Genomic DNA, 16,061 nt, shown 5'->3' with positions numbered 1-16,061 from the left:
CCCTGGCCGGTTGTGGGAAACTGGGCAGACATTTGGCAGGGGGCTCAAGGTAAAGGCTGTTTATTTAGTCCTTCAAGCAGACAGAGGGCAGAGAGGAAGGAGCCGGGCGACTCTGAGGCTCCACCCCTGGGAGCGATGCTGGCCTCAGAGTTGGGTCTGTCCTCACGTTCCTACATCAGCAAATACATTCACTCCATGTCTACTCCAGTGCTGGAATCTGCTCTGTGTGGCAAGTCCTTCTGACTCTTAGCCCCGAATGTGAGTGCTGGGTGCTAGAGGAAACTGAGAAAGTATTCCAAATGTAATTGATAACACGTTTAGGCCTTCATGGAAGCATAGCTGTGTCCTTTTACAACACACATGGATGGGGCATAGAGAAACTGCAACAGTCGGTAGGGTCTGAGCCTAATCTGGGAGCAGGCAGAGCATCCTCTGATGGCCATCACTGCTACCTATCTATGCCTGAACACCATTAACGACCATTACCTATTTTCTGCTCTCCAGCTGTAGCGACAATGACCAAGAATAAGTTGGAAAATGAGCCAAGAGTGAGTCCAGGCCCATGAGCAAGCCAATGTCGAGGGACTCACCATAGTCCCTGGGCCACAGTGGAGGGCCAAAACCGTCCCTCCAGCTCAGACGGGAGTACCCTATGTTGGTAGGAGCCTGCTGTGTTCATTGAGGGGTTCAGGTCGAGGCACTTTCCTCTAAAACAGTAATTCTTAAAGCCTGGTCCGCAGACCAGCAAGCATCACCTGGGAACTTTTTAGAAACGCAGAGTCTCCCCACCCCAGACGTACTGCATCAGAAGCTCCAGGGCAGGGCCCGGCGATCTGTGTTTCCGATGCACAGTTTAGTGTGAGAACCACTGCTCCACAAGGACCATCTCCTTTCATCGTCCCCATAGCAGTGTGCACCAGGCCAGTGCTGTCACACAGGCTGTACACATAACAACACCAAATCCCGGAGTTTATCAAGTGACCCAAGGCTCTGGACTCCCCAGTGGCCCCTCTCTTCACCAACTTTCGATAAAGCCCCTTGGTAGTGGGAAAGGCAGAGAAGCAGAGGCGACTGGAATCTGAGTTGTGTTCCCATAGAGACCACCTGGGCCAGCCTTCCATAGGATGCAGGACACTGTCTCTTAGGCACAGGTGGAAGAAGGAGGGCGTCGCAAGGTGTACCAAGGTCAGGGAAGGGAAAGACGACCTGTTGGCATAGTAAGATCAGTTAAGCTAGCGAGGGGTCTGACTCTCACGTAATTGGCACGTGAGCTGCATAGGCTATAATTGAAGACTTCACATACACCGAAGTGGGGAGAAGCAAGTCGCAACTAGCTTGCAGGACGTTCTGACAGCTTTTTGCCTCTTCCATCAGTGGAATCTAAATGCCTCCTCCCCTCCACCATAGTGAAACTTTTGTACAAAGAGAAAACGGCCAAGACTCACGCCCCACGCAGAGTCTGTGGAAGTTTACAAGGGCATGAAAATGTAGGACTTGCTAACTTCTGGGAAAAGTGGGAACTTTAGGGAGACAGAGGAGTTTTTAAAAGACAGAAGCGGAAGAGAGGGATTGAGGGTAGCATGAGGAACAGAGAGGGGGCCAAATGGTCACGTAATGCCCATGATGGGGACATCTCCACTGTCTGGACGGTGAGACCCCCTCCCCCCACTCTGATACTCGAGCCTGGATCCAGAGGCTGAGTTCTCTTAGTCTAGGATGAACGGTGCCATACTCGTTATCATTACTACTATTTGCTACCATTGCAACTGCTTGGCTGTGAAGAGTGGGAGAGAAGTCGAGCAAGACTCCGAGATTTCTGCCTTAGAAACTGCTGTTGATAGGAAACCGGTGAGCGGAGGATCACGGGGTCTGAGGAGAAAGATGGCTGCACCCAGCTCAGCTCCAGGCACCTGTGGTCTGTCCAGGTAAGAGGTGAGGAGGCCTCTGGGTGGATGGCTTGGAAGTCAGAGGGGGTCTGGGTTAGAGATGGGGCGAGTCCCAAGCAGCCGCGTGTGGTAGCGAAGGTTGCAGGGTGTTGAGTGGGAAGAGGATCAGGGCACTACATGCCAGCATTTCAGGGGCGTGCGTGGCGTGTGGGTGCTGTGAAAGCCTGAGAAGCAGGCAGCGTGGGGGCAGGAGAAGCAGGAGGGCGGTGTGGCGACCTAGTGGGACAAAGGTTCCAGGAGGGAATGAGCGAGGCTGTGGCCGAGCGCCCGCCATGAGCAGGGCCCAGGTGTTCAGGGGTGCGTTCATACGGCCCTTGTTGAGCTTGTCAAGGGCAAGCCTGTGATGGTGAGGTCTCTAAGCCAGTTTGCAGTGGGTTTAGCCATGAATGGTAAGCGAGAAAAACAGACGATCTCAGGACGCTTGGCCGTAAAAGAGGACAAAAAACAGGACAGTGGCAAGAAGAAGCCAAGGGGTGGAGGGTTGCTCTGTTATTACTATGTGGAGATGTGGAAACATAAGCAAATTTGCCAAAGGAAGAGGTTCGGGGGAGAGGGGGGAGAGAGAGAGAGAGAGAGAGAGAGAGAGAGAGAGAACTGGGAGGAAATTTGAAGGAGCAAGTTACTGCCCTAAAAAGCGAAAGGGGATGGACCCAGGGAATAGCCCAGGGGGTTGGTCACTCTCAGTCAGAAAGAGGGACAGCCCTTCCACGGAGTTCTCTGGGTTCTAGGCCAGAAGTGGAAGTAGGTGGGGACAGATAGGTGGGAGAATTGAAGGCATTAAAACACTGTGTGTCTCTGTGAAGTGCAAGGTTGGAGTGAGGCCAGAGTAGAATGTGGGCGTTCCAGAGGTGGAGCAGCTCCTGGAGGAGGTGACCCAGTGTGGGTGCAGGTGACACATGTGGCGGAAAGGTAAAGGCCTCCAAAGTGGAGGAGTTCAAGGACGGAGCGTGGAGGGTGTGGGGACTGGAAGGTGGTCATGCGGTGTGAGTGGAGGCCCAGAGGAAAAGCTCTGGGTCACAGCCACAGCCTTCAAGAATGGGGACAGGGACCTGGAGAGGGATGGATGACAGAAATGAGGAGGGACTGAGCGGGCTGGGCTGGATATTAAGCCTCACAAGAGGCAGGGCTCCAGGAGCAGAGGCCTGGACGTGTCCTCAGGGACCCAGGAGAAAGCCGCCAGCCAGCCACCCTGCCCACGCCCCAGTCACTACCTGGTCCTGGGTGTTGGAGAACGAGCAGCTCTGCTCAGGAGGCCACAAGCAGTGGGCCCTTGAGGGCGGGGATGCAGGTGGAGGGAGCAAAGTGGGCGGGGCCCGAGGAGGTGGGGTTGGGGACCATAGATCCAGGGCTCACAGTGGGCTGGGAGGGGCTAGAAGGGACTGGGCAGCAGGAGCAGCTTTTTTTTTTTTTTTTTTTTTTTTAAAGATTTTATTGGGGAAGGGGAACAGGACTGTATTGGGGAACAGAGTGCACTTCCCGGACTTTTTTTCCAAATCAAGTTGTTGTCCCTTCAGACTTAGTTGCAGGGAGCGCAGCCCACCATTCCCCGCGGGAGTCGAACAGGCAACCCTGTGGTTGAGAGGATGCGCTCCAACCAACTGAGCCATCCGGGAGCTCAGCTGCAGCTCAGCTCAAGGTGCCATGTTCAATCTTAGTTGCAGGGGATGCAGCCCACCATCCCTTGCGGGAGTTGAACCAGCAACCTTGTGGTTGAGAGCCCACTGGCCCATGTGGGAATCGAACCGGCAGCCTTCGGAGTTAGGAGCACAGAGCTCCAACCGCCTGAGCCACTGGGCCGGCCCAGGAGCAGCTTTGTCTGCAAGGGAGCACTGGGGGGCCTGGGGGTCAGGGGTCAGAGGATCTGGATCCAGGCCTTGAGCTTGGGGCCATGTCCCAGGCCAGCGTGGAGACCTGGCTGCTGGACTAAGTGGGCACAGGCTAGAACCACAGGGGCCCAGAGGCCTGGCAGGACTAGGTGATGCTCTGCATGCTGTGAGGCTGAGGGAGGAAGCAGGGCACATCCCCAAATCAAGCCTTGGTTGGCCATGTTCTCTTGTTGTCCTCAATGCCCTCTTCCCTCTCTCTGCCTGGACAAGGCCCATGCATCTCAGTGCAGGTCCCACCCTCTCTACAAGTCTTTCCTGATCATCCCGAGGCACAGTTTCACTTACATAGACTCATAAATGAAATTTGTGGGTCTTTTCTGATTATACACTAATCAAAGATTTTTCACGTGTCTTATGTGGATGTCGCTATATCAATATATAGTGCAGAATATAAATGCATAAAAAGAGAAATGAAACATGATGAGACAGAACATAGCTATAGATAGCAGTAGTGGTATAATCCGCCTGTGCCCTGGGGATGGTCCCGTGCCCCCGCCAGGGTATGCACACTCCCCTTAGAGACTACTGAGCTGTGTTATGAGCTGCTGGGGTATGCTGGTGTCACATACTTCCTCTGCGTCCCTTGGTGAACAAGAATCATGTCACGTGCACAGCAGGTGCTCAGTAAATATTTGTGGAAGGGACAAATAAACAAGTCACTCAGGAATGCTTGGGAATAGAGGCAGTGTCCCAACACAGCCAATGGCTCTGCCTTTGGAATCAGATGGTTTTGCATCCCTGCCCCTCACTAGCCCTGTGACCCAGGGCAAGTTCTTAGGCTCCCTGAACCTCGGTTTTGCCCCCAGTGAAAAAGGGCAGAATGACTGGCGCTCCCCCAGCAGCTGCAGTGAGGATGGAGCACTGTGCACTCTGTGAGGGGACCACTGCGGAGCAGCTGTCTGCTGTGAGTTCTCCAAGCAGCAGGGCTCTTATGAGGGTACGGGGTGAAGGTGAAACTGGGCAGAGGTCCAGGTAGGGCTGGACCGGGAGCAGCTTCTCTGACACCATTCAGATAAAGGATTGATTTGGTTTCAGTTCTGAAAATGGGACTTACGGAAAACTGCTGTGTGACTGATTCCTTCCTTTTTCTTTTTTTAACAAAGCTTATAATATATGCTACCTTATAAAGACATATTTATCATAAAAATGAGAAAGAGGTAGGACAAATAAGATTGAAAAAAACACACCACGTTCTCACCGTGGAAAAAGCATCTTTGCTAACATTGTGGTGTCTTTTCTTTTAGTCTAAAAAAATTCTGTGCACTAGCTTTTTGAAAAACAGAATTCCAAGTATTTTATATATATATATACGTGTGTGTGTACTCTATAAATTTGTCCGATATTTTATTGGCCTTCATGACGTACGTGCTTTCCTCATTATTACAAATTCTTCATGAGTCTAATATTTAGTGGCTGCGCACACCCACTAAAGCTGTTTCTCCACGTTTGCAGAGCCCTTTACAGCTCAGCCGTCTCCCCAAGGTGTTGGGCACATCCTGCCTCTGCCCTGTGTCCGCAGCCGCCAGGGCCTGACCCCAGCAGGGCAGAAGTGACGCCTCCACACCTGAGGTCAGCAGAGGGTCAAGGCCTGTGTTCAGAGGCCCTGGCCACACTAACATCTCACAGGACAGGTGAGCCCCTGACTTTGCAGCCTTAGCTCCTCTTCTTTGAAACGGGTAATAGCAACCAGACCCACCTCGCATGGCAGCTGCGAGGTTCAGTGAGATCCTGGCTCTGAGGCCACTCTGAACTGCCTGGTGTTGTCGAAACCTTGGTTTATTGGATTCGTCAGAACACTTTAGATGCCCGCAACGGGGAATCCAGCTCAACTAAAACGAAACCATAAAGAGAACCTATTGGCTAACAGAATTGCAAAGTCTAGATGCAGAGACGCAGTGGGACCCAGAGCCTGAAGGCCATGGTCACAGGCCTCTGTCCCATATTCTTGCTCCTTTGGTGGCCACATCCTGGGGCAGATTCTCCCCAGAATGACCCAGACCCCCACACTGGTGGACGTGCCCCCACTGCTGGCAGCCCCAGGAGAGAGCAGGCTCTCTTGACAGCTCCAGCAGGAGGCCCAAGTGGCCCGGCCTGGCCCTAGGCCCTCCCACCCCAGTGAGGTCGGCCTTCCTAGCCTCAAAACCTGAGAATGGGAAGGGGTGGTACCCCAAAAGAATGGGACAGACTCGAGGAGGGGCCAGTAGCAGAAGTCTACTTCGTGGGCCATCATTCCTACTCCTGGGGCCGGAGGGAGGTTCTCAGAGCAGGTGAGGCCAGGAGCCCCTGGAGGTTTAGTCTCTGCATAGCAATGAGAGCTCTGGTTGCCCCAGCCTCAGATCAGAATCCTCCCTAATCACCCTCCTCAGCCTTGTCTCCTGCTGGCGGGGCAGGGAAGCTGTGAACATTCTCCACTGAAATCCCTGCAATGGGGCCACACCCCCAGGATCTCCTTCCTTGTGACCCATGAACAGGGAGGAGGCCTGACTCGCAGTGACCTCATCAGGTGACTCAGCGCACAGTGAACACAGGCTTCTCCCTGCTTCTGCCCCCAGCCTCAGGGTGTGTTAGGGACCTCAGGCCCAGGTGAAGGGCCCCACACAGCTTTATGGGCCCCAAAGTTTACAGCTGAGAGAGCAGAGCTGCTGCTGCCTGGGAGAGCCAGCTATGGGTGGGACACAGGGAGAGGGCAGAGCAGCAGAAGATGTCATAGTCAGAGGAACCGTTGGCTGCTGGTCTGGTCTGGGAGCTGGGGAGGTCCCAGCATCCTCCTCCCAAGCTTTGTTCAACAGGGAAGTAAGGTTATGTGTGTCGTGAGCACGTTTCCACCAGTCCCTCCTGCCTGAGGTGGGGAGGGGCAGGCTCTTAGGACAGTGGAGCCACTGCATTGTCTCCTGCGGGTGGCATCCTGCTATCTGCACCTGTATTTGCACTTGGTCCCTGCCCTGAAGGCTCACAAGCCACCTGATATCGGGACAGTCCAAACAGTGATGGGAGGGTGTGTGCGCAGCAGGGCAGGACACCCGTTCCCTTTCCCTGAGTGAGAGAGACACAGGCCTCAGAATACCCTTGGGAGCTGAGGAGTGGGTGCTGAGGGTGCAGAGGGGAGCACACAGAGAGCCAGAGGCCTCTCCAGTAAGTGAGGAGACCACAGACCTGGACAAGTAAAGGAGGAAGAAAGGGAGCATTCCAAGAAGCAAGATTGAGGAATGAGGAGATTCTTTCCAGAAGTGAGGATGTGTAAGGTGGGAGCTGGAGCCAGGGAGGGGGCTCCTGGGAGAGGGCACAGAGCAGGATACGGGCGCCCCAGAGTGATTGTCAAACATACAGGCCGTGCAGGAGCTTTAGAAAGTGGAAGAGATGCTAACATACCTCCCTTGTTAGGCCGTGTGTGGGCTATGGACAAGGTAAGGGAGAGGCGAGGGAGGGAGGGGCACCTCGGAGCAGGAAACGCCAAGAGGGCTTTAAGGAAGCCTGTCTGTGAGGGTGTGTGTGTGTGTGTGTGTGTGTGTGTGTGTGTGTGTGTGTCCATGCTGCAGCATGGACTTGGGCTCCCAGGGGTGGAATTCCAGGGCTGTGCACATAGAGGGGGAGGAGAAAGGAGAACAGGGCCTGGGAGGGGGCTGAATCCTGTAGTGCCCTTCCTGGATGCCCAGGTCCATCCCTAACATTAGGGGAGGATGGGGCTCCAGCTGAGCTTAGGGATGGTTCAGGCGTGGCCCCTGCCCTCTGTCACTCCATTGTACCCTTTATGCCTTCAACGACCTCTGGCCTGATATGACAGGCGACAGACCCCTGGCCCCAGACTCACCTTCCATAGAGGGGAGGCTGGATTAAGTGTCTCCCAGGCTCCACCGAGCAGAAGTCTTTGGGGAGACATTCCCATGGAGAAAGCAGCCTCCTAAGGAGAAAAGCAGTGAATGGCTGAGGAAGGAACAAAGGACCATGAGGAAGCATGGATGAGTTAGAAGAAAACAACAGTAATAATGGTGATCCTTTACTGAGGACTTGTGAGTCCAACTCGCTCCTCACACAGCTCTAAGAGAGGTTAAGTGACTTGCCCAAGGTCACACAGCTAGTAAGTTGACAAAGCAGGGACCGAACAAGAGGGTCACCTCCATTTGGATCATGAAGTCCAATGCCTTGAATTGGACAGGTGAGGAATCTAGCTCTCTCCAGGAAGGTGCACACACAAGGCCCCTAACCTACAGTCCTGGGTGCTGAGTTCCTTCTCCAGAACCTGGGGTGGAGGACAGGGGTTTGGACCAAGGCAGCCACACCCCATGGCATCCTTGAGTCAGCCCCAAGTTGGCTGTCTGAGCTCCAGGGCTTTGTGTGGGCTATTGGGGACCGGGAAGACCTCAGTGCCGTGTGGGCTCTAGGGCTGGAATAGTCGTGCCATTCCTCCTGGGGTGCTGGCCTCCCTCTACAGACACTGGGAGGGGTGACACTGGAGAGAAAAGAAGGGACCAAAGTGGTGGAAATGCAGCATGAGGCATAATTTTGAACCACACAGAGAAAAATATCTAGAGGTCTTCAAATTACACTGCTGGCAATCCGTCGTAAAGCAAATAATTTTTGCAAAAAGTTAAGCATCCTTCACAATGTGTGAAAGATGGAAGTTAGAGACACCCCAACATTCAACACAAGCGGAGGTTTCAGTAACTCCTGGTTGCCCACGTAGTCATTCAAAGAGACAGTGATGAGCCCCTCTCAACGTGGATCATGTTTATTGTAAAAAAAAGGAGGAGACCAACAGTCTATTGCGATTTTTCTAAGTAAAAAATGTGCTTGTGGGAAAGAATTAGAAAAAAATAGAAAATTCAGCAGCATTTAAAGAGTGGTATGAAATAAATGGTGAATTAAATATTTTTATCTTTCCCAGGAGAAGTAAAACACAGGTAAATTATTTTTGAAAGAGTATCATATAATGATTAACCAGGTTGAAAAACAAGCATCATGGCAAAGAGACAAAGCACTGATTTTCTGTTGACTTGGCAACAGCCAGCTGACAGGACCCAATGGGTCCCAGCCCGCACAGGGCCAACAACAACATAAGTGCTCGCTGAAGGTGTGCTGCGTGACACCAGCAGGATGCCGAGGTGGAGGTGAAGGCCGAGCTCTCCAGGAGTGGCTGATTATCGCACAGGAGTGGTGATGAGCGGCACAGGAGGACAAACTGTGATAAGCACCCCTGGGTCTGACCAGAAGTGGGTGGGTGGAGTGCAGAGGCTGGGGCCAGGCTGGGGCTCCTCGCCCACAGGGAGGTGGCTGCTGAGAAAGCACTTGTGGGAGGGGTGCGGGGCCAGGCCTGTTGGAGGTTTTTCTTTTTCTACCCCTGCTCACCTCCTGCCAAAGCAGTGAGTGACCTCCACTGGGTGAGACCCAGAGCTGGGACAGGACCGCCAGGCCTTGAGCAACCTTTCCTGGAAGAACATGGAAATCCCATGACTGTGTGCTCTGCCCTGTGCCAAGCACTGAGGTACCCCAGGTAATACACAGAGCAGCTGGGGTCCCAGGAGGCAGGACATTCTCGTGCTACAGCACCCTTCCCTCTCCTCATGGCCTGTTTTCGGGGTGGGGGGAGCAAAGGCAGCCTCAGGTCCTGAGAAGGAGATGTGGGAGCAGGAGGGGTACAGGGTGGGGCCGTGGGTCACAGTGGAAGAGAGAAAGGCATGGGGTCCATGCTGCAGGAATGGAATGTGCATAGTAAAGAGCAGAATGGAGGGAAGCTTTGGAACTGGATCCGGGAGGGCCCCAGCAGACCCAGGCTGTGTTCAGACCCTCATTTAGGGAGAACACTCCAGCAGCAGAGGTTCCTGGGGGGCAGGGATGGGCGAGGCACCAAGGTGGGCCTCAGACTCACAAAGGGTCATCCTGTGGGTGGGGGGGTTGGACTTGGCCTGCCCACACGCTGAGACTACACCTGGCTGCCAAGAGTTTGAATCCTGGCGCTAGCACTTACTAGCCACGTGGCCTTGAACAAGTTGTTTTACCTCTCTGTGCCTCAGTTTCTCCAAATGTAAAATGGCACTAATAAAAGTAACTTCTCTTGTTGAGTTGTTTTGAGCCAACATTACCCCAGTGCCAGGCAAGACTGTAAACTAGTGGCCCAGGTGGCCCGCAAGGGGAGCCAGCTGCCTCGTTAGTGATGGTGACAAAGGGGTGGAGCACGTGGCTGCAGAGGTGCCCTCCACCTGGCAGTGGGAACAGTCATTGGGGGACCCCTCATGCCCATTGGTGTACAAGGAGCCAGGCAGCCAGAATTAATCCATGATGACATTCAAGTATCCAAATCGGCAGTGAATCTTCGTCAGCTGCTGCAGGAGTGGACAGTGTGGCCCGAGGGCTGATAAACACACCCAGGGGCTCATGGCAGCCACTTGTGAGGAAAAGGCTGCTGATGAGAGGCCTCCAGGAGGCAGAAGGGCTGGGCCCTGGGACACAGGCAGCAGGAGCTTGACGGAGTTCGCAATTGGCCTGGAGTCCTCAGGACCATCAGGCCTTCCCCAGTCACTGGGTATTTTTGGAATTTATTTCAGTTCAATTCCATCTAATCATTTTTAAGCAGCAGGGTATGCTGGGCCAGATGAGGGACACACAGAGAAGTACCACAGAACCTTGGTTCCAGGGATCTCACAGCTGAGTTTAAGGAGACACAGAGCACACTTACTACCATCAATACCGCCAACCACCACAGCAAGTGCAGCCGTCAGCACGGAGACCTCACTACACACTTTATAACAGCCCTGGATGGTGGACATTGATGTCTTTATCTTAAGGGAAGGCACTGAGAATCCGAGAGATTAAGTAGCTCATCTAAGGTAACAGCTGATGTAAAGGGTAGTCAGCATCTATGTGTGACTATAAGGGCCATACCTTTGGCCACCACACCTATTGTCTCACTGTGACCTGTGATAATAAAGGAAGGAACAGTGTGCTAGGGAAAGAGCCTCGAGCCTCAGTTTATTATCTGTAAAATGGGAATAATGACCTCCAGCTTCCTGAGTGACCGTGGATAATGTGTTTAACAGATGTGTACCACTAAGAAATGTTTCTACTCTAGTTAAACATTTAAGGGGGCTCAGAACAGGTAGTCACAGGGGCTGCCAAGCACTCTGAGGCAAGCAGCATGGTGGGGGTGGGGGAAACAGCATCAGCAAAAGCCCGGAAGTGTGAATGAGCAACTGCTCCAGCATGAGACCTGAGAAAGATGGAGACAATTTGGCAGAGAGGAAAGCCCAAAGCTGCTCGGTTCCTCCTGCGCTTTCTCCTTCCCTCCGCAACCCGGGAAAGGTGCTGATGGCTTCTGTTTGCACTTTCTCCTTTCCAGTTGCCCCTTACCCCACACAGTCTGGCCTCTGCACACATCACCTGCTGGAAACACTCTCACCAAGGTCCTCAATGCCAGCCCGTTGCCAGCCCAACGGTCATCTTCAGGACTTATCTTCCCTCCTCAACAATCTAGACATGCTTCTGACCTCCTTCTCTCTGAAACTTCACATCTCAACTGGTGTACTGCCCTCCACAGGGGACTCTCCCCTCTGGCTCTTTCTCTGGCTCCATCCTCTGTGTCACCCTTGGATGTTGCTATGGCTGGTCCTAGATCTATTTCTCATCAGCACATCCTCACTGGGAAACTCATCTATTCCCACCGCTTCCGTGTGGTATGTCCAAGTCCCAATCAATAGTGCAGCATCTCCCTGAGCACTGGACCCACAGACCCACCTGCCTGCTGGGCATCTTGACCGGCATGTACTCCAGGCAATTTGAACTCAAAATGAGCCCAAGAGGCTGCACGACATTCCTCCAGTAGCTGCCGCTCCTTCTGGTCTCCGTCTGCGAGGGGTTAACATCACCGGGGCAGGTTGCCTGAGTCAGATCCCCTGGGAGTTGCCCCTTACTTCTCCCTCAGGGACATCTGGATGCCCTCTCCTTTCAACATCTCTGGGCCTTTCTCTCAATCATTGCCTCATCATATCTCCTGAGTTTCCTTCCACAGACTTCCCCATTGCATCCTTACCCAAATGCCAGAGAGAGGTCTCTAAAATGCAAATCAGCCCAGGTTCCACATCCCCTCCCCACCACCGCCCTGTTGAGTGTGCCAGCCTCTTCACTACACACATTTCCACTGTCCCGGGGCCCCCGCGCTCCAGCCAGACTGAAACCACAGAGCAGATTTACGTTCCTTCACCCTAATCCTTTTAGGGCTATGCTTGAGAGTCATCTCCTCCAGGAAGCCTTCCTGCAGCCCAGGATGTTAGGGCCCCTCTTCTGTGTTACCAGTTGTGCCCAACAGCTCTCTTCCTACATCACACCGATGCTTAATTTCTTGCTCCCCACCAGAGACCATGGAGTCTTTGAAGTCAGGGATTGCCCTTGTGCTTTGTTTTCCACAGTGCTGAGAACTGCGTGGTAAAGTCAAAGCATCTGGGAAGGGTCTTGGAAGCAGACACTGAAGGTGCTTTTGGGGAAATGGGTTATTACATGTGCAGACACTGAAAGTTGAATATACAATATCCTTTCTCTTTTTTCCCTAATAGCACCCCAATTTTGTTCAGGAGGCAGCAATAGTGTTAACTACATTTCTTAGCTTTCTTTTATGGAGGGTAACCGTGTGACCCAGTTTGGGCCAACAAGATGTAACGAAAAGTAGCTAAGCATGCATGGAAGAGATTTGTTTCCCTGATGTGAGCACAGCATAGCCCCTTTCTATTTCCTGTCTCCCACTTCCTTCCTGAAATTAGGAGAGGAGGCTGGAGATGGAAGAGCCATCTTTTGACCAGGAGCCAGCCATGGGGATGAGAGCCACGCACTAAGGAATCCTGAAAGGGGCCTTGTCATGACCCCTGGACTAGCTACGGGCCCGCTTCGTATTATGACGCACAAATAAATCTCATTGAAGCCACTTTGGTTGGGTTGCCATTGTATTGAGCTGAATTCCACCTAGTAAAGGTAGATGAAGGCAGATAACCATCTATGAGCATTTCTGAATTGGCCTTTCCTTTGGAGATGACGCTGCTGTCCTGACAGCAGACAGAGGGCAAGATTAATGGAGCAGGATGAGTCTGTTAGCGGGAATGATGTTGTACTTCAGCTCTTGTCTTCTTGAAGGAAAGAATTCAGTCAAGAGACAGAGCATAGCACAGCAAGAAGTTTATTAATAAAAGCGAGTACACTCCGAGATATGGAGCTGGTTGACCCAAGAGAGAGAAGCCTCTCCTTACATTGTGTGACAATTCTATGGGTAGAATTGTCTCCCCTTCTCCCTCTCTGTTATTTTTCTCTTTCTCTGCTGAGGTGTCCCATCCTCCCCTCTGGTTCTCAAGGTTGATTCTCAGAGCATAAGTGTGAACCTGTTAATTTTCCATGATTTATCTGAGAAGCTCATTAAAAGTGGTCCCGAGAAGCAGGATGTATATTCTGATAAGCAGGATGGTTTCTCTCCCTCTCAAGCATTTTTCCTTCTTCTAATGATATGTCTTGTTCTCAATATCTTGCTGGGCAAGCAACGTGGTTGTGCTCCAAGTGAGAGCAGCTGTAAGGGGCCTTGACCCAAGTAGGAGCAGCTGCAAGGCGCCTCCTAACTGGAGCTAGTTCCCTCCTTCTCCTACTTATTTCTACCTACCCTACCAAGCTGAGTGTTGGAGAGGCTGCCATCGTCTGAGATTCCATCACAGGACCCCTGCAAGGCCTCAGGGTTTGATGAAAAGGCCTCAGCCATGGTGGCCCTAATGTGCCTGTGACCTTGGCCTTCTCTGGTCTCTGCTTGGTTTCACTTGTGAAATGAGGCTGCTGGAATAGTGCTTCAGATCTGGGCTTTGGAGTCCAGCAAAGCTGGGTTCAGGTTCTAGCTCCATCACTTAGTAGCTGTGTATCGTCTAGTCACTTTTTTTTCAGTTGGCCTCTAGCATCATCATCTGTAAAATCCAGATTGTCTAATAGTACCTATAACTATAGCTCATGCTGAGGTTCTGTTGCATCACACGTGTGGGTGCCCAGCAGAATGCCTGGCAGAATCCACCCTGGGTGTTACAGCCCAGTGCCCAGCCTGCATTGAATGTTCTGTGGTGGCAGCTGTCCTTGTGTTTCAAGTTCTCTAGGAGGGCAGACTGGTGACCCGTAGTTTCATGCCTCCTCTGCCTCTGGGGCTGGAGCAAAACTCAGGAAAGCCTTTCTGGAGGCTTTGCACTCTGTGGGTGGGTGATGTAGCCAGAGGCCACCCACTGTCAGACGGCTTTTCCTTCTGCACCACACGCTTCTGTGTTCAGGGTCTTTGGATCACAGGTAGATAGGACAGAGTAGAAGCCTGAGGACACAGGACAGCCCAGACTAGGCCCAGAAAGGTAGAAATAAGAAAACTGTGTGGTCCATCCATCCTGTGGCCTTTGTCATAGCCAACATTTCCTGCGTATTGAGGGTAGGCTCATGCTTTTCCTGGGGGGGGGGGGGGGGGGGGGCTTGCAGAGGTTGTCTCTGCAGGGGAGTACTGGAATTAGGGAGCTGGAAAAATACCTCTGGATTTCTTACTGCAGCTGCTTTTAATAGAACTATCTTCTTTTTCTCTGTAAATGCCTTACGTTTCTCCTCTCTACACTGGGAATCCTGGAAGAAAAACAAATCTTGGGGAAAAAAATAAAGTTGCTGTTGTACTCCAGCCCTGAGAAGGAGGTCAGTGGGGTGCCTCCCGTTTGTCCAGGCCTGCTCCCACCCCCTTAATGAAGCACTCCAGGCCAGACCTAGCTGAGCTGACACTTGACAGCGCCTGCAGTTTACCTTGGCTCAGGTCCAGAGAGTTGGGCCCAGCCCTGGGGTGGCCCCCACCTCTCCACCTTGTTACTGGCCCTCCTCTCCAGAGCAAAGAACAGTTTAAATATAAATCAGTCCTTGACACAAACAGAGCCTCAGCGAGTCTCGGAGCCATCACCGGAACTGAGGGCCCAGGTTTTCTTTCGGCGAGTGCAAACAAGCAGCGACTGGCTCTGTAAATCTCCCAACGGCGTCGGGAAGGGCTCCGGGGCTCCCCACTCCTCTAGAAACCCCGGCTCCCCTCCGACCCCCCTGGCTCCTGTTGGTCCCTCCAGCACCCCTCTGTCTTCCTCCTTCTCCTGTACCCCTTCTGACCGACCCCTTCTCCTGTCCCCTTCAGTCTCCCGCCAGCCGGTTTCCGCTCCCCACTCCCCCGCTTCTCCATTACCCCCGGTGACCCCACCCTCTGCAGCCTCCTGCCCCGTCCAGCCACTACCTCGCCTCCCAGGGCCCGGCACTCCCCACTCCCTCCCGGCAGGCCGGACCTTCTACAGACGCGGTCAAGACTCGCGGGTCCAAACTGTGCTCCAGGAGCTGAGCCACAACCCTGGGCCGGGGACGAGGTTAAGCGCTGCGGGCACCCGCGTCACACCTGTCCTAGGGGGCAGCCGCGGCGGGGGCGGGGGCCCGCAGTGCCTTAGACACCCGAGAAGAGGGAGGGGAAAGGCCGCGTTTCATCATTGGCGGCGGCGGCCACTTATAAAACTTCTGGGCGCGCACTCTCTCGCTCAGTCTCTGCGCTGCGCGCTGCCTCAGGCCACCGCGGCCACGCACGCCACCCACCGGCCCGGCCGCACTAGCGCGACGACCCTGCTTGCCTGGCCTCCCGCTCCGGACCCTGCCGTCAACACCCGGACGGGGCTGGAAGGGACGCCGCCCCGCGCAGCTGCAGTCGCCTCACCCCGCGCGGGCCTCGCGGTTGCCCGCCACCATGGGGCTCCTGCCCAAGCCGGGCGCGCGCCAGGGCAGCGACGCCTCCTCTGGCCGAGCCGGCCGCTGGTCCCGCTCTATCTTCAGCAACATTAAGGTGAGCGGACAACCCGGGACTGTCCGAGCCCGAGCCGCGCCGGGCGCACTTTCCACGGGACCCCGGTGTGGGTGCTGCGAAGCCCAGAGGCGCTGGATGCGCGGGGGCTCCCTGCTGCGCCCTCGGTGCTGCGCCTCGGGACGCATCCCCGGGGCCTGACACCGCAGGCGACGGGACGCTTGGGCAGGCGTGAGAGTGCCAGGAGTGTGTGTGTGCGCGCGCGCTCACTCGCCCTCGTTAGTGTAAGAAGCAGGACAATGAAAGTACCTGCCTATCTGGCCAATTCGATTCAGATAGTCCGGGCACTAGCTCAGGGAGTTGTCTTGTTTTTTGATTGAAAAAGAACATCTCGCGGGGCACCTTTTCAGTCTCCTGCCGCCAGTTGCTTCGTTATGG

At 53.8% G+C, this 16,061-nt stretch overlaps 1 protein-coding gene and 2 long non-coding RNA genes across 3 annotated transcripts in view; 2 read left to right on the top strand and 1 right to left on the bottom strand.

Annotated features, from left to right (window-relative positions):
* Positions 1–4,559: 4,559 nt before the first annotated feature.
* On the top strand, positions 4,560–12,737 carry LOC109456173 (uncharacterized). Its single transcript, XR_002138820.3, has 3 exons — positions 4,560–4,736; positions 5,285–5,463; positions 12,577–12,737. It is a non-coding gene; the product is annotated as an uncharacterized LOC109456173 (long non-coding RNA).
* On the bottom strand, positions 5,476–15,228 carry LOC148758234 (uncharacterized). Its single transcript, XR_016021285.1, has 3 exons — positions 15,124–15,228; positions 7,641–7,730; positions 5,476–5,661 (listed from the first exon to the last, which is right to left on the bottom strand). It is a non-coding gene; the product is annotated as an uncharacterized LOC148758234 (long non-coding RNA).
* The window catches only part of SLCO2A1 (solute carrier organic anion transporter family member 2A1), an 81,519-nt gene continuing 80,178 nt past the window's right edge, over positions 14,721–16,061 (top strand). The window contains exon 1 of the mRNA XM_074312861.2: positions 14,721–15,665. Coding sequence (XP_074168962.2) covers positions 15,570–15,665 — 96 coding nt within the window. The 5' untranslated portion in view covers positions 14,721–15,569. The remainder of the gene's footprint in view (positions 15,666–16,061) is intronic.

This window comes from Rhinolophus sinicus, chromosome 5, assembly GCF_057876585.1.
Source record: "Rhinolophus sinicus isolate RSI-liver-muscle chromosome 5, RSI-T2T, whole genome shotgun sequence".
Classification (NCBI taxonomy): domain Eukaryota; kingdom Metazoa; phylum Chordata; class Mammalia; order Chiroptera; family Rhinolophidae; genus Rhinolophus; species Rhinolophus sinicus.
This window is presented reverse-complemented; position numbering and strand designations above follow the sequence as displayed.